This window comes from Engystomops pustulosus, chromosome 6, assembly GCF_040894005.1.
Source record: "Engystomops pustulosus chromosome 6, aEngPut4.maternal, whole genome shotgun sequence".
Classification (NCBI taxonomy): Eukaryota; Metazoa; Chordata; class Amphibia; order Anura; family Leptodactylidae; genus Engystomops; species Engystomops pustulosus.
Window position 1 is genome coordinate 13,040,448 of NC_092416.1, and position 18,797 is coordinate 13,059,244.

The 18,797-nt window shown below is 40.9% G+C and overlaps 1 protein-coding gene across 5 annotated transcripts in view; it reads left to right on the plus strand.

Moving 5' to 3' along the window:
• The window catches only part of LOC140134584 (B-cell receptor CD22-like), a 42,178-nt gene extending 24,785 nt beyond the window's left edge, over positions 1-17,393 (plus strand). For 4 of the 5 annotated variants that reach the window (XM_072155006.1, XM_072155009.1, XM_072155010.1 and 1 more), the window contains 7 exons: positions 2,084-2,341; positions 2,635-2,892; positions 9,618-9,705; positions 12,272-12,302; positions 12,916-12,990; positions 15,072-15,146; positions 16,811-17,393. In XM_072155006.1, the coding sequence (XP_072011107.1) occupies positions 2,084-2,341; positions 2,635-2,892; positions 9,618-9,705; positions 12,272-12,302; positions 12,916-12,990; positions 15,072-15,146; positions 16,811-16,855 (830 nt within the window). In that variant the 3' untranslated portion in view covers positions 16,856-17,393. Of the gene's footprint in view, positions 1-2,083; positions 2,342-2,634; positions 2,893-9,617; positions 9,706-12,271; positions 12,303-12,915; positions 12,991-15,071; positions 15,147-16,805 lie in introns of all 5 variants that reach the window. The other variant, XM_072155008.1, reaches the window with a different exon arrangement.
• Positions 17,394-18,797: the final 1,404 nt, after the last annotated feature.

Below are 18,797 nucleotides of genomic sequence, written 5' to 3' on the forward strand. Positions count from 1 at the left end.
CGACTAGTGCAATCTATCCGCATAGAGCACACAAACAGCTGATCAGAAGGCGTCTAACACTACACATACACCGGACTATAAATCTGACTATGGGACACCTGCCAGTCTAACACATAGGGGCTCATTTACTAAGGGTCTGAATCGCGCACTTTCGTCGGGTTTCCCGAATACTTCGGTTTTGCGCTGAATTGCCCCAGGAATTTGGCACGCGCGACCGGATTGTGGCGCATCAGCGCCGGCTTTCACGCGACAGAAATCGGGGGGGCGTGGCCATCAGACAACCCGGTGGATTCGGAAAAAACGCAGAATTTAAAAAGCGATTTATTTCGCAAGATCAAGCACTTACATGCACCGGGAAGAAAAGGTGGACTTCGACGGACCTCAGCGCAGCAGCGACACCTGGTGGATATCGGGCGCACGACCTTAGTGAATACCGGCAGACACGAATCCTCGGCGGAGAACGCGCCACTGGATCGCTACTGGACTGGGTAAGTAAATGTGCCCCATAGACAACTGCTCAAAATCCTGCTCATGATAAACCTCCCCCAATTAAATATTGTAGACATCATAAAAAATGAATACAGGAAATATGGGGGACAAATACCCACCTAAGGCTCCATTGCTGAAACACGTGTTAGGGTGGACGCTGGGCTTCTGTAGCCTTTTTGGTTGGTATTTGTCCCGTGTATTTCCTGTATTCATATTTTATTATGTGTACAATATTAAATTGTTAAACTACTTGAGTATATAACCTAATATTTGTAAACATAATATCCGTTCTAGTTCTCCTTTCTTGTGGCCAGTCACCTTGATTTTGGTCAAATTTGTATTAAAGGTTCTAGACAATATTTAAATACATTTTCTACTAGTGCAACAATAGGTCAGTGGCTTTGGAAAAGGTGCGTGTTTTTTGAGGGAAAGGGATGTGGGCAAAAATTGTCAAATAAAAATTAAAGGGTTTTTCCCATGACTAAATGGTCTAATTTTTTACCCCCTTACTTTGCAACTTTACTTGGTTTTATTGCTGCTTTAACTACTATCACTCAATGATGGTTAGTGTAAGATTCCAGAGTGTGAGCGAGGACTCTCTGAGCAGACACTTTATGACCCCTCTGTGCTATGAGATGTTATGTGCTGACAATGTGCTTAGATTATCAGGCTACAGGGTTTATCTACACTATTATTTAGTTTCTGAACATCCTACTTGTATCTGACACATAGAAAAAGAGAGATGATGAGATCCATGAGATGGATATAAAACATAATGTCACTCTCAGCTCTGCTATGTCACCAAATACAATAAAATACACAGTCATCTCTGCTTATTTGTCTGTAGCTAGTAGAGTAAGTCTCTGCACACAGCTGCTTGCCAGCAGGAAGTGCCTTTGTCTGAGCTGGTTTAGAAATGCAGAGGGGCCGGAGGCAGAGAACACTGAAGTTTGCAGACAAGGAAAGCTATTCATGAGAATAATCTGACGTTAGTCAAAAGATTTATGGTCATATCCAGGGGCAACAAACATTGGGGCAGATTTACTTACCCGGCCCATTCGTGATCCAGCGGCGCGTTCTCTGCACAGGATTCAGGTCCGGCCGGGATCTATGAAGGCAGTTCCTCCGCCGTCCACCAGGTGGCGCTGCTGCGCTGAAACTCATCGCAACGCGCCGGAATTCACCGAGCTGGACCAGGTGAAGGTAAGCGCTTCCCGAGCGACACTTTTTCAGTTTTTAAATGCGGCGGTTTTTCCGAATACATCGGGTTTTCATATGGCCACGCCCCCAATTTACGTTGCGCGCATGCTGGCACTGATGCGCCACAATCCGATCGCGTGCGCCACAATCCCGGGGCAATTCAGGTACAATCGGCGCAAATCGGAAATATTCGGGTAACACATCGGGAAAACGCGAATTGGGCCCTTAGTAAATTACCCCCATTATGTTCACCAGGACTGATAGAGACAGGTTGGACTGCTGTATTTTTCATTATAGAATTAGAGATGGTCTTATTTTGTAATCCTGAGAATATTTAAGAATCTTGTCTATGTGGGAATAACCCTTTAAACCAAATCATTTTTACCCTCTACAGATTCACCACAAAATGTGACGATCACTGTGATTGGGATGGATGAGGTGATGGAGGGAAGTGATGTGACGTTACAATGTAACAGCGTCTCCAGGCCTGATGTATCGGAGTATGAATGGTACAAAGGGGAAACCAGATTACCAGACAGAGGACGGGAGATGACAGTGAGGAATGTGACCAGGGACATGGAGCCCTATTCCTGTGCTGCCCGAAATACTGTGGGGAGAGGAGAATCCCCCCCGATACAGATCCCTGTGACATGTATGTATAGAGTGTCCTTCCTTACCTTTACTTTTGGTGGGACATGTTATTCTTCACTGTCTCAAGATTATTTTTCGATATGGAAGAAAGTAATCCAATAATTTTTTTTGGAAATGTCTAAAATGCCCTGATCCACGTCTATTAAGAGTTCTACACAATTTTTAGATACATTTACTACTATTGCAACAGTAGTTCTGTGGCCTTATAAAATGGGCGTGTTTTATGAGGAGAAGGGGCGTTAACAAAAAAAATGTCAAATAAAAATTAAGGCAAATAATTATCTTCCTTTGCAGATTTACCAAAAAATGTGACCATCACTGTGATCGGGATGGATGAAGTAACAGAAGGAAGTGACGTGATGTTTCAATGTAACAGCGTCTCCAGGCCTGATGTATCTGAGTATGAATGGTACAAAGGGGAAACCAGATTACCAGACAGAGGACGGGAGATGACAGTGAGGAATGTGACCAGGGACATGGAGCCCTATTCCTGTGCCGCCCGAAATTCTGTGGGGAGAGGAGAATCCGCCCCCATACACATCCCTGTCATATGTAAGTATACAATATATAATACGATATATGATACAAATACATAATATATTTATTTGCAAAGGATAAATGATTCTGTAGAAACACCACAGGCAAGGATCTTAAAGAGGTTAGAGAGAAGGTCCATGAGCTCATCCCTCTCCATACACAGTGGGTGCTCATTGTATATTGCAGCACCCACCACTAACACTTGTTGTCAGCATCGATCTCGGGTGTTAACCATTCATTTGTTACAGGGAAAGCTGTCAGTGGTATTTAAATTTCAGGGGCAGTAACCAATTGCTTTGACAGCAGGGATTCTCTGCTATACTCCCGGGATTGTCATTTAGGCTGATCTGTAAGCATTTCCCTAGGCCAGTGATGACGAACCTTTTGGAGACAGAGTGCCCAAATTACAACCAAAATCCACGTATTTAGCGTGAAGTGCCAGCATAGCATCTTAAGCAGTAACTTATTGCTACCTGTCCTTCCACATCTTTCAATTGTATCGACCCCCTGAGGCCACCAATACAGTTGGAAGAAGAGCAAATTCAGACTCTCGTAGCTTCTCTCCAGGGTCTCTCTGTAGAGGAAAAATGGTTGGTCCAGCAGGAGGACATCCAAAAATATTGCAGTTCTGTCAACACCTTCTCACTTTTCCCGCAATTCCTAACAGCCAATGAAGTGTTACTTTAAAATAGCTCTGAGAGCAGCATCTCTTAAGTTGCCTGGGACTTGTTGTATTTGGTCCTATTTGGTGAACTCTGTCCTGGGGTGATGGTCTGAGTGCCCACAGAAATGGCTCCGAGTGCCACCTCTGGCACCCGTGCCATAGGTTCGCCACCACTGCCCTAGGCAGACGTTTACCAATCAGTGCAATACTGTCGTATTCTGCAATACAAGCATGAGTGGCCAGACCGCCGGGGGTTAAGGTGCCCTTGGTCAAAAAAAAAAAAAAAAAAATTTAAAAATTATAAAGTCCCGATCTATCACAATGAACAATTAGTAATTTCCCGGCGGTGAACCCGATAATGAAAAATAGAGTTCAATTGTCCCAATCAAAACATTTTTGCAATTATACAACAAATCTAAATGTTAAAAAAAATGTGATGGACACGAGAACTTTTGGGATTGACTTCTAGGAAGTCTCAAAGATGTTGATCCTGCAAAACATTGATTCCTACAAGAATCCTGGGATGGTGCAGTAGGTACTGTCTCCAAAATGGTGGCATTGAATAGGTCATCGCATCAGGCAAAAAATGACACCTTACACAGCTCTGTAGTATGAATAAATTGGTTCCTCTTGCCCACCGGTAACACCCATGATAGGTCTTATACTTTACATGCAGCAAGCAAAGCCATTTTGGCAGGAATCTTTATGCTCCCCATGATATCAAGGGGGAACGGTACCCCTTTCTCAAGTGAACAAAGTCTGAGCTCCAGCTGGCCGGTCAGTTCCCAGGTACCTTTCCCCGATACAAGTTGTGTTTTTAAGAATATTAAAAAAAATTCTAATATTTACTTCTGAGTGCTCCATCTTCCACATATCCTATATAGTGGGGCGACGTTACACAGGAGATCTCATTCTGGAGGCAGCACCAGACCCAATCTATCTTGAAGCTTTCAGTAGCGTTGTGCCTATCCATAGCACAACTGCACACGGTGAGCACTAGAGCTCTCTACCTGTCCTCTCTTGCCACTTTCTACTACATCAAGGGGGAATGACGTTCCTCTAGAAAATGGTTATGCGTAAACACACCACCATATTTTACTGGGATTGACCGTCTGCATGATGTAAGGAAAAGCAGAGAATTGCTGTCAAAATGGCGGAACAAATGCATCACTGTAAATTTCTGTCTTTTTTTCTTAATATTCATTTTATTATAACACTACAGTTATGGCCATAAGTTTTGAGAATGATACAAATGTTAATATTTACAAAGTCTCCTGCATCAGGTTTTATAATGGCAATTTGCATCTACTCCAGAATATTATAAAGAGTGATCGGCTTAACAGCAATTAATTGCAAAGTCAATATTTGCCTAGAAAATTTACTTTTTCCCCCAAAACACATTTCAACTTCATTGCAGGCGCCTTAAAAGGAGCAGCTGCCACGGTGTCAGTGATGTCTCCAGTAACACAGGTGCGGGTGTTGATGAGGACAGGGCTGAAGATCAATCTGTCATGAATAAGTAAGAATCCCACCCCTGGAAACGGAGGAAAAGGAGGCTGGTGCTTGGCATCATTGTTTCTCTTCTGTTAACCATGGTTATCTCTAAAGAAACATGTGCAGTCATCATTGCACTGCACAAAACTGGCCTAACAGGGAAGAGTATCGCAGCTAGAAAGACTGCACCTCAGTCACCGATCTATCGCATCATCAAGGAATCCAAGGAGAGAGGTTCCATTGTTACCAAAAAGGCTCCAGGGCCCAAGAAGGACCAGCAAGCGCCAGGATCGTCTCTTAAAAGTGTTTCAGCTTGGGAATGGGGCTCCCAGCAGTGCAGAGCTCAGGAATGGCAGCAGGCAGGTGTGAGGCATCTGCACGTACTGTGAGACTGCGGAGACTCTTGGGGCAAGGCCTGGTGTCCAGGAGGGCAGCAAAGAAACCACTTCTCTCCAGAAACATCAGGGACAGACTGATATTCTGCAGGAGGTGCAGGGAGGGGACTGCTGAGGACTGGGGTAAAGTCATTTTCTCTGATGAATCCCCTTTCCGATTGTTTGGAACATCTGGAAAACATCTTGTTGGGAGAAGACAAGGTGAGCGATACCACCAGTCTTGTCTCCTGCCACCTGTAATGCTCCTGCAGCCATTCATGTGGGGGGCGGCTTCTCAGCCAAGGGAATTGGCTCTCTCACAGTCTTGCCTAAAAACACATCCGTGAATAAAGAATGGGACCAGAATGTCCTCCAAGATCAACTTCTCCTAACCCTCCAGGAGCAGTTTGGTGATGAGCAATGCCTTCTCCAGCATGATGGAGCACTTGCCATAAAGCAAAGGTGAGAACTAAATGGCTCAGGAAACAAAACATAGAGATTTTGGGTTCATGGCCTGAAAACTCCCCAGATCTTAATCCCATTGAGAACTTGTGGTCAATCATCAAGAGACGGGGGGACAAACAAAAACCAAAGAATGGACGGCTAACAGTCAGGATTTGGTGCAGAAGGTGAGCGAGAGCTGCCAGGGAGAATTGCAGAGGTCCTGAAGAAGAAGGGGCAACACTGCAGATACTGACTCGCTGCAGTAACTCCTTCTAACTGACAAGAAAAGCTCCTCTCTGCTTCTCCCACAGCCCAGAATGAAGATAACACTCAGAGCAGCACCCAGGTGTGTGACACCCAGCACCCAGTGACCTTCTCAGCAGCACCCAGGTGTGTGACACCCTGCACCCAGTGACCTCCTCAGCAGTGGCTTCTCCTGGAGGGGATCCCCCAGTGCTGGTCTCCTGCTGCACCCCTGTAATTCTGCACAATATCCCCCTCAGACACTGTGCAGAATTACATGGGGGACACTTGTCTGTAGTATCTGCAACATTCTGCAAAGTTCTCTCCTGTCCTGCTCTGAGCTCAGGATTCTGCAGAATGTTTTTTATATAGAAGGTGATGAACTGTAAATAGAGTCTGCAGCTCCTGTTTGCAGTATATCTAATGTGTCTATTACCTGATCTAGTGTCTGCAGTGTATGTAGTGTGTGTATTATCTGATCTAGTGTCTGCAGTGTATGTAATGTCTGTATTGTCTGTACTAGTGTCTGCAGTGTATGTAGTGTGTGTATTATCTGTTCTAGTGTCTGCAGTGTATGTAGTGTATGTATTATCTGTACTAGTGTCTGCAGTGTATGTAGTGTGTGTATTATCTGTTCTAGTGTCTGCAGTGTATGTAGTGTCTGTATTATCTGTTCTAGTGTCTGCAGTGTATGTAATGTCTGTATTATCTGTACTAGTGTCTGCAGTGTATGTAATGTCTGTATTGTCTGTACTAGTGTCTGCAGTGTATGTAATATCTGTATTATCTGTACTAGTGTCTGCAGTGTATGTAATGTCTGTATTATCTGTACTAGTGTCTGCAGTGTATGTAATGTCTGTATTATCTGTACTAGTGTCTGCAGTGTATGTAATGTCTATGATCTGTACTAGTGTCTGCAGTGTATGTAATGTCTGTATTATCTGTTCTAGTGTCTGCAGTGTATGTAATGTCTGTATTATCTGTACTAGCGTCTGCAGTGTATGTAATGTCTGTATTATCTGTACTAGCGTCTGCAGTGTATGTAGTGTCTGTATTATCTGTACTAGTGTCTGCAGTGTATGTAATGTCTGTATTATCTGTACTAGTGTCTGCAGTGTCTGTAATGTCTGTATTATCTGTACTAGTGTCTGCAGTGTATGTAGTGTATGTATTATCTGTACTAGTGTCTGCAGTGTATGTAATGTCTGTATTATCTGTACTAGTGTCTGCAGTGTATGTAATGTCTGTATTATCTGTACTAGTGTCTGCAGTGTATGTAATGTCTGTATTATCTGTACTAGTGTCTGCAGTGTATGTAATGTCTGTATTATCTGTACTAGCGTCTGCAGTGTATGTAATGTCTGTATTATCTGTACTAGCGTCTGCAGTGTATGTAATGTCTGTATTATCTGTACTAGTGTCTGCAGTGTCTGTAATGTCTGTATTATCTGTACTGGTGTCTGCAGTGTATGTAATGTCTGTATTATCTGTACTAGTGTCTGCAGTGTATGTAATGCCTGTATTATCTGTACTAGTGTCTGCAGTGTCTGCAGTGTATGTAATGTATGTACTAGTGTCTGCAGTGTATGTAGTGTCTGTATTATCTGTTCTAGTGTCTGCAGTGTATGTAGTGTCTGTATTATCTGTTCTAGTGTCTGCAGTGTATGTAGTGTCTGTATTATCTGTTCTAGTGTCTGCAGTGTATGTAATGTCTGTATTATCTGTACTAGCGTCTGCAGTGTATGTAATGTCTGTATTATCTGTACTAGCGTCTGCAGTGTATGTAGTGTCTGTATTATCTGTACTAGTGTCTGCAGTGTATGTAATGTCTGTATTATCTGTACTAGTGTCTGCAGTGTCTGTAATGTCTGTATTATCTGTACTAGTGTCTGCAGTGTATGTAGTGTATGTATTATCTGTACTAGTGTCTGCAGTGTATGTAATGTCTGTATTATCTGTACTAGTGTCTGCAGTGTATGTAATGTCTGTATTATCTGTACTAGTGTCTGCAGTGTATGTAATGTCTGTATTATCTGTACTAGTGTCTGCAGTGTATGTAATGTCGGTATTATCTGTACTAGTGTCTGCAGTGTATGTAATGTCTGTATGATCTGTACTAGTGTCTGCAGTGTATGTAATGTCTGTATTATCTGTACTAGTGTCTGCAGTGTATGTAATGTCTGTATTATCTGTACTAGTGTCTGCAGTGTATGTAATGTCTGTATTATCTGTACTAGCGTCTGCAGTGTATGTAATGTCTGTATTATCTGTACTAGCGTCTGCAGTGTATGTAATGTCTGTATTATCTGTACTAGTGTCTGCAGTGTCTGTAATGTCTGTATTATCTGTACTGGTGTCTGCAGTGTATGTAATGTCTGTATTATCTGTACTAGTGTCTGCAGTGTATGTAATGTCTGTATTATCTGTACTAGTGTCTGCAGTGTATGCAGTGTCTGTATTATCTGTACTAGTGTCTGCAGTGTATGTAATGTCTGTATTATCTGTCCTAGTGTCTGCAGTGTATGTAATGTCTGTATTATCTGTCCTAGTGTCTGCAGTGTATGTAATGCCTGTATTATCTGTACTAGCGTCTGCAGTGTATGTAATGTCTGTATTATCTGTACTAGCGTCTGCAGTGTATGTAATGTCTGTATTATATGTTCTAGTGTCTGCAGTGTATGTAATGTCTGTATTATATGTTCTAGTGTCTGGCTGAGCTCTGCTGCTAGAAATGAGCTGTTCTGCAAAGGGGCTCAGTGCTTTCTTCTCAGATAACGCCACCTTCGGGTTGGAGTGTTTTTGCACCTAAATGAAGACGTTGCAAATGATGAATATCACAAGGCGCAGCAAAACATCTGGATTGCTAGGAAAAATGAGGGAAAGCTGGTTATTTTTGCTGCGCGGCTAGTTTGGCATTTAGTTGCAAAAATGGCGCAAAAACGGTGCACCTGAATGAAAAGGCGCAAAAACAACAGAAAAAAACGAGTGATACATGTGGTCCATGGCTTTTGCCGTTGGAGTTGATTCAAGTCTGGCTTCATGTTCTACAGACCCAAACCAGGAATGCTCAATAAAAACCTGAACATTATGGTTTGTGTCCGCTCATCACTTACCCATGTTCTAACAGAGACAATAGGCAACTTGTGCTGCTTTGCAGAAATCTATTTAGAAAACAAATGGCAACTTTGGTTGAACTTGATGGACATTTGTCTTTTTACACTTTTTACACTATAAAACTATGTAACCATGACAATAAATTTGAAAGCGGCCTAATGGCTTTCTCCTTCACCAGTTTGCTCTTCTAGTTCCTCAAATTTGCAAAAATATTTTTACAACTATATGAAAAAAATGACACAAACATAAACGGTTGCACCTTTTCTTTACCTTTCTTGTGTACCTATAACGCTGCACATGTTGCCGTTTACAATCCAAATCCTCCTAACCCCTTTATGTGACGTCAGATGGTTTGTCTCGTCTTCTGGGTGATATATTCATCCATTGTTTATATTGTATTGTTACAGATAAAGACTCCAGTATGAGGACCCTTATCCTTTCCTCGGTGATCGGCTCGCTCTGCCTACTTCTCCTGGTATTGCTGGTCTGTTGGAGGTAGTGTCTATTATCACTAATATCTTACTCATTAAAACATATTTTTTATTGGTATTTCATATAACCTACAATAATGTAAGAACATATGATGACGATGGCAACGGGGACGGGACTCCTAATCGGAAGCCTCACTGAAAGTGATATTAAAACATACTGGAGAGTCACATAATAAGGGGGGTGGGGGAATATACAAACAGGTAACAGGGGAAGTGGATCAACACTGAAAGCAGCACAAATGTTAGTCTAATAGTAGTATTTGTATAGCACATCCTAACACATAATACATAGAAAAAAACATACACAAAGGTCTCAAATACATAAATTTAGAGAGCGGCAAAACCATAATTGAAACCATTTCTCCCATCTCTTAGTGTAAATATCTGAGTAGCCGAACAGTTTGGAAATTAGATGTTCTAGTTTGCAATTCTAATGAACCTCCCTTATGATAGCAGCCGCTGAGGGAATTCCAGGGGATTTTAATGATAAGTAAACCTAAATAAGGAACACAGTTAAGGAAATCCTATCAGATTACACTGTATTATCTTTTTTGTTTTATTTAGGTTAAATCACGTATTTATTAACAGAGGCGGATACTGAATCTCAGTTAACTTGCACTAAACAGTTTTTTATTTTTATTCATTTTTTATTTTGCCCAACTCATTGAATACAATAAATGTCTGATCATGAGGATCAGAAAGAAAGAGTTCTCATAACCCTAGTCAAAAGCTCCCATGACCCATATCTCAGGTCGCCGGCTCACCCATACCCCTCAGTATACACCAGCGCAGTGCTTGCGCTGTTTACCTCTTCCCGCTCCTGATCCCGGTCCTCTGGCCATGCGTGCGTCCCAATCTCCTAGGGCAGTGATGGCGAACCTATGGCACGGGTGCCAGAGGTGGCACTCGGAGACCTTTTTGTGGGCACCCAGGCTGTCGCTTCAGGACAAAATTCACCAGACAGGACTTGAATCTTCCTGCAGTCTTAGACAATTGATAGGCAGTTTCAGAATATTTTTGGAGGTCCCACTGCTGCCCGACGATTCTTCCTGTACAGAGAGACCCTGGAGAGAAGCTACAATGATATCTGAATTTACCCTCCTGCTGTCAACTGTATTGGCGGCCTCACAGGGCCAATACGATTTACAGTCGTGGAACAACGGAGAGCAATAAGTTACTGTTTAAATTGTCATGTTGGCACTTGATGGTAAATAAGTAGGTTTTGGTTGTATTTTGGGCACTCGGTCTCTAAAAGGTTTGCCATCACTGTCCTAGGGCATGCTGGCTTCAGAAAATTTAAAGGGCCAGCTGGCCATTTCCCAGAATTCTATAAAAACCTGCTTCTCCCAGCACAACCCTGCCGGATCTTCATGCTTTGTGCCTTAGAGAAAGCTTTGTCTCATGCCCTGCGCTGTTATTGTGATTTCTCGTTGTGACCCACTAGTTCTGTTCCTAACTACGCTCCTCCACTGCCTGCCTTTACCTATTGCTATGTTCCCGAATCTGATCCCGTGCTGCCAGTCCTGACCTCCTGCCTGTCCCTGACTACGACTCTGCTTAACATCTCTGTACCTCGCCTTGGCTGCCACCACAGACCAAACAGCACCTGTGGAACGACCTGGTGGGACCACGGCACAGCAAGTCCAACCCACTTTGCGGAGGGCTCTGGTGAAAACCGAGTACCACTTAGATTCTGGTCTCAGGTGTTTGCTTACGTTGTTGTCCGCGGTGGTCCAGTGGGTCCACTACTCCAGAAGCCTGACAGTATGTACTGGTTTGGCTTTCATCCCACATCATGTCATTAGGCTACTCGTAAGCCCTGCCTGATGGTAAGGCGCTGCCTTACAAGGTAGAAAAGAGGCAATGTTTTCCTTATCTCATCCTGGAAAACATATATTTTCATATTTTCCTGATCACAAGGCACCCTTGATAATGAAAAGACCACAAGTTCTCCTTAGTTGTCCTACACACCCTGTCATGCCATCCAAGAGGTCTTGTAGGAATCAGTGTTTTGCAGGAACAATATCTCTGAGACTTCCTGGAAGATCTACAGGACAAGTTAATCCCAGAAGTTCTCAGTAGTATTGGGGAGATCATGGGGATTCCCTCTTTATTGCTGATTGTAAGGGAAAGGGGAAGTCTCAGGAGTCAGACGGACAGCATAAGATGAGACATTTATGTCGTATGTGACTGTGATATTATGGTTTCTTAACATCCTATTGTTTTTGTTTTATGGTTCCTTGTTTTTAACTCTATTTCTCTGGATTATTATTTGCATCGGAGATTGTGGGATAAGGGCCATTGGTTAATTTTTCTTTAATTACTCAAGTCTATAGTGTTATAATGAATACTAATACAACTACACATACCCCCCTAATCGTACAGGTGCATGCTACAATCTCTCCCAAAAACCGGTGACTTGTAATACACAATCTTTTCAACTATGGATCCAACCCTGCAAGTCATAAAATCTCACTGTTGCACTAGTGATATGTCCTCCATGCACCTGGGGATTTCCCTGATATCATAAATTATTATAAATGATTGTGGTACGTTTCATGTTTTTATAGAACAAGATTTCAGAATTCCCCTGTGAATGAGGTAAGTGACACAATTTTTCCCTGATTCCTGTTTGTATACTGAGCAGTTAGTTTATAAAGATCGGTGATTTTTTTGTGTTTGTGGGTAGTAAGAAGATCCCAATACATAGAATAGAATAGAGTCATAGGGGGCTATTTACCACATGCCGGTGCATGATAGTCCTGACGGTGCTTTGGCACGACTGGATACATGAAGAGAGGCTCCGACCTCTTGATGTATCCGGTGAGGTCCTGCACAGCTTTTATCTCTATGCCAGACCCTACCAAGTCCACTCATAAATACCTCCCATTAAATTCCTGCTCCAAATATGCAATTTGGGCTCCTCGCAATCATGTGGCTGGTCCTGGACTGGAGAAGACATCTTGGCCCTCCCACCTCACAGTTGCGGCCAAAACTAATAGAATTGATGACTCCAACAAAAAATTCCAGCTTTGTCGGATACATTTACATTTGTTTGCCTCTGTAAATTTCACTGTGTTTTCTTTATAACCCTTTATCCTATTTCCGTTTACTACTAAATAAAAAATTTTGAATAAATCTTTATTGACTATTGTCCTCCTCATCCTCTACCGGTTGTGTCCTTCTATGTATAAGTTTGTGTTTTCTTTTCCAGACTTCAGGATCCCCAGATGCCACTTATACAGATCTTATAAAAAGGAACAATGAGGATCATTATGAAGAATTAAAGGTAGAATTTAGAATTTAATTTAATTATAATTAAATAACATTTAAAACATTTGGGTAATAGTGAAGGTTTTTAAAGGTTTTCTATATATGGAAAAGCTGACTTATAATAGATGTTTTGTTGTATACAACAGGTAATATTTTTCTTGAATCTTATCATTAGTTTCTAGAGCAGTGATGGCGAACCTATGGCACGGGTGCCAGAGGTGGCACTCGGAGCTCTTTCTATGGGCACTCAGGCCATCACCCCAGGACAGAGTTCACCAAACACATCCAATCTTCCTGCAGTACCAGGCAAATTAAGGGATGCTGCTCTCTCAGTGCTATTCGACACTTCGTTGGATGTTTGGAACTGCGGGAAAAGTGAGGTTTTGACAGAACTGCATTATCTTTGGAGGTCATTATGTTGGACCCGACCATTGTTCCTTTACAGAGAGACCCTGGAGAGAAGCTACAATGATAATCTCAAATTTCATGTTAGCTCTTCATGGTAAATACGTGGATTTCGGTTGTAGTTTTGGGCACTAGGTCTCTAAAAGGTTTGCCATCACTGTTCTAGAGTATGAAATGATGATTAGTAATGCAGGAGGTGCCCGACTTAACGACACACGACTTACAGACGAGCCCTAGATACAGACTGACCTCTCTGGCCCCTGTGACCTCTGGTGACCTCTCTGGATGTTACTTTGGTCCCAGGCTGCACTGATGAGCTGGAAGGTTTCTGTAATGAAGCTTTATTGATAATAATTGTACCCACCATGGCAAAAATGTGAAAGTAAAATTGTCACAGGGCCCAAAAATTTTTTGTCTGGAGCTACAATTATAAAATATGAAATATATATAAAATATACCAATTCCGACTTACATTCAAACCCCACTTAAGTACAAACCTAAGGAACGTATCTTGAAAGTAACCCATAGACTGCCTGTATAGATTGAGATGATGAAAGTCTCAGAAGAAAAGACAAAAATATCACTGTTAAATAATAATAACAAAAGAGAAACAAAGAAGTAATTTCATAAAATTAAGCCAGAAAAATTTAACTTTTCATTTTTTTTTTTTTAAATTACCTATTACCACCTCATATAGTAATAAACTGGTCTCTGCTTCACAGATTTGAGGGCACTTTGATTTTTCTTTCTTTTCCCCCAAGGTGCTGAGATATCATTCCATTGTAATCCTCTCCATTGTCAGAGAGGAAGTGCTGAAGCAGTGGAGGAGGGGGAGTGTGTTATGCTAATCTTCTCTTACAATAGGACATCATGATAATCATGATAACACCTGACGCCTCCTCCTCTACTCCAGCACCTCTTCTCTGACAGTGGAGAGAATTACAAAGGTCAGATACTCTGAATGATATCTCCAAAACTTTGGGGTCTAGTTGGTCAAATTGTTGCATTATTTTCAATCTTTTTTCTTTAAACTTTCCCCCCCCCAATTTTTTTCTTTATTTGTAGAGCCCCTATAGTGATATTCCTATAGATCTGTATTAGATTGCATTACATGCATTACAGATCTTGCTATGAGACAGGCTTGGGAGTATAACAGAGACTTCATAGCAGAGGTATCATAGCAACAAATCATTTCTCCCCGATTATACCACGGGGGGGCGGAGAAGGCGACTGTCTTAGACAATACGGTAGAGCGCACGGGCCATCGCTATTTAAATGATTGTTGCCAGCACTCATTGTGGGTGTTGGCAGTGGGTGAAGCACCTGGTTTGTCACCATGACATTTGGGAATGTCACACTGTATTAAGGGGTTTGAAAGCATTTTTTGTTGGAAATTTATTTATTTTTATTAGTAGTTTGATGTATCAGAAAACTCCTTAAATTTAAAAAAAAAATGTATGATTTTCTTGTCTTCTATTATTTTATCGGATATTATCACTATACATTTCTGTGTATGTTTTCCTTTATATTCCTATATATGTTACCTTTAATACATAAAAAAATTATGTATTTGAATTTTGTCTATTTTTTTTTTAAATAAATCTGGGGGAAATTGACTAATTCCAAACTCCTTCTCTTTTCTTCTACTACGAGTCCTTCTAAGTATAAGTTACAAGTTCTTCTATTTCCTAGACCACTGGATCCCCAGATGCCACATATACAGATCTTATAATAAGGAACAATGAAGATCATTATGAAGAATTAAAGGTAGAATTTAGAAATGGGGGATATTTATCATACGCTATAAAAAACCCAAAAAGCTATGTCTCCGAAAAGATGCCGATATATAAACTAGAGAGATTCTCTATATATGAGTTTTTCTTTAGTAAACTTGTAAAAAATATATTTAAAAAACTATATAAATGACTTATCACTGTTATCGTTGTGACTATAGAATTACATATTATTATTTTTATGGTACGGTGAATGGCCCTCCAAAAGATGTAAAAAATTGGAAACCAGATTTGATGATTTTCTTTTCCTCTATACATTCAAGAGTTAATAAAATCAATAAGCTAAAGACCCACTAAAATTAAGTATTTGCATCTAATCTCACAGAAAATCATCCCTTATATGTCCAAATTGCCCAAAAATAAGATTGTATTGCTTTTACAAAGTAACAATGCAAATCTGCTCTGAATTGCGCTCTTTCGCCTTAATGCCCCGGCGTGTGCCCATACAGTGGGTCACCACCACAAATGGGGGATTGTTGTACACGGCAGAAATTGGGGATCAAACTTTGTGGAGAGTTTTGGTATCTTATTGACTGAGATTGTGTAAATTTTTGAAAAATACATCAATTCAGCCAAAAAAAAAAAAAATTTCAAAATTGCATCCAATTTATTTTAACCCCTGTGAAACAATTAAATGGTTAAAAGTTGTCTTCAATACATTGAGAGGTGTAGTGTGCTTTATGGAATTTTACTTTTATTTAGGCCTCTCAAAATGACCTGAAATCTGAGCAGGTCCCTCAAAAGTATGATTTTGCTGGTTTTTATAAAAATGTGAAAAATAATGTGAACTAAAGTTCTAAGCCTCATAACATCCTACAAAAATGGAAGGATACATCATAAGCCATGTCCACATAAAGAAGACATTCACTAAATGTTAGTTATGCAGTTTCTTTGCTGTTATGACTGTGTTGAAAAAAATTGAAAACTTAGAATTTTAAAAATCAAGTGTTTTTCCAAATTTCCTCCAAAAGTCTTTTAAAAAAACAAAAACAAAAAGCCAAACCCAAATTTTTCAGCTAAATTGAAGTACAAAGTGTCAAGAGAAATCAATCTCAAAATCCCCTGGATACTTCCATACTGTAGTAGGGCATATACTGCCCATATACTGCCAAACTTCAAATTTTAAAAATTAAGCATTTTTCCAAATTTTCTCCAAATATATTTAAAAATAAAAGCCAAACAGATAACCCAAATTTTTCAACTAACATAAAGTACAAAGTGTCATGAGAAAACATGACACGTGTTCCAAAGTTATAACCACTTACAGTGACATATGCCACTTGGGCTCTCCCAGGAAGGGGAAAAGTGGCTTCGACAGCAAGGGGTTAAAGAGGGTGTAAATTTTTTTGTATGGGTCAACATAAGTTTGGTGATATAAAATTGATGTGTGGTTTTTTTTGGGTCCGTTTTTTTTGTCTTCTGTAATTCTGTGCAATGTGACATTTTTCTTTTTTTTAAGTTTTTTTATTTTTGTTTTTTTGTATTTTTTCCCATAGCACCATCATAGCCGGGATACCACTTTAATTTAAAAATAAATTACTACTGATACCGCACTGTACAATTATATGTCGTTGTGTATTACTAATCCATATCACTCATTATGTCTTCTAATTTCTATTTTTCTCCTTCTAAGCCTAGAAGTTCCAAAAACGTCACCATCAAGGAGGAGATGTAGATGTGTAGATCCAACTATCAATCCCCCTCCCTGCTGAGGAACGTCAAACAGCATATTTTGGACTCATCAGTTTCATCACCTGTGTTATATTTGGGTGGAAGATACATGACGTTGTCCTCTTGATATCTCCATTTGCCCCATTTCGTAGAAAAGTATTTATATTCACATGATCTTTTATGCTGGAAGCTTATGGTCAGACACAACGTTCTCCATGAACTCTTGGCTTGGTTATACTAGGGATACCCTAAAAGGCTGCTGTCCTTGTCAATAAATATTCAAGAGAAATCTCTATGATCACTTGATCACATCTAATTAAGTCCCATGGCTTCCAATAGCACTCCTATGCAGACGACACACAGATCTATAGTTCTGGTCCAGATATCTCCTCTCTTCTAGACAGAATTCCAGAGTCTCTATCGGCCATATCCTCCTTTTTCTCTTCCCGTTTTCTAAAACTTAACGTGGAAAAAATACTACCTCCACCTAACAATCACAAACATGTTAGATATCGCCGCCTCCCAAAATGTGCGATCTATCAAAAAATAATAAAGGTTATCACTGGAGTGGTAAGGGCTCGGTGGTGGAAATAGCCAGGTGTGAAGATGAGGTTCTAGAGCAGACATGGGTAGAACCAGTGATACTTTGGATGAAGAGGTGGTGGCTAGGAAGCTGTCAGAACAAGCAAAAAGGGAGCCAAGGAGCAGCAGTCAGCCCGTAGCCAGATACCCGCCTTTAAAATGCTCCCATTCAGGCTGCTAAGACGGTCAACTTTAAGGATCTGATGGCGGTGACTGTACCACAGTACAAAGTTCTTAGATGCCACTAGTTTTCCTCGTAGGCAGTCCCTACCCTGCACCAACAGGTTGTGGACAAAATCAAATGTACATTGCACAATGTTATTAGTAGGTGCACCTACCTGGCACGTGGACCAGTAAGAATGTTACATCCCCTTAACTGCCCACCGGGTTAATGTAGTGGTGGCCTGAGGCAGGAGATGCTCTGGCTCACATCCTGCACCCATGTAGGAGTACCGGACATCACTCCGTGCCTCCTCTGTGACTACCTCATCCAGCCATAAACTAATCTTTTTTTGTAAAAAACATATAGAAGCTTGGGAAAGTACCACAAACACAAAAAAGAGACTCCTCCAGACATTTCTGTATATCAAACCTTGTATGCAGACGCAAAACACAGAGGAGGATGTAGACGAATAGTTCACTGACCAATGACACACTTTCCATATCCTTATTGTGGTGGCTGCTCTATATGCACATACGTCAATGAACCACTTTTACCATCTACATGAATATGTTTATACGGCGGTTTGTTGGCATAAGGACGTTAATGAAGAAGTTTTGTTGACGACGAGGCCCGAAAAGGGGCATTTTTAGCAAATTTTCATGCATAGCGGTTTAAAGGCCATAACTTCCATTTTTTGAATGCTACCTTAAAAAAATGTTGAGGTACTTTCTACCTAACAAAAGCTTGAGGACTTTTTTATTTTCATTTTTAGATTTATTTTGGGGTAAATTTACAAAATATTTTTTTGTAGTGTAAAACACATTTTTTTTTAAATGTTATGTAAATTTTTAATTTATTTTTTTAAATTGACTCAAAATGAACATTTTAAATAAATTCACTAATTTGTATCGTTGTTTTGCTCTATGATTGGCCACATTTAGAGATGAGCGAACATACTCGTCCGAGCTTGATGCTCGATCGAGCATTAGCGTACTCGTAACTGCTCGTTGCTCGGACGAGTATTTCGCCTGCTCGAGAAAATGGCAGCTCCCGCCGTTTTGCTTTTTGGCGGCCAGAAACAGAGCCAATCACAAGCCAGGAGACTCTGCACTCCACCCAGCATGACGTGGTACCCTTACACGTCGATAGCAGTGGTTGGCTGGCCAGATCAGGTGACCCTGGGATAGACTAGCCGCTGCCCGCGCTGCT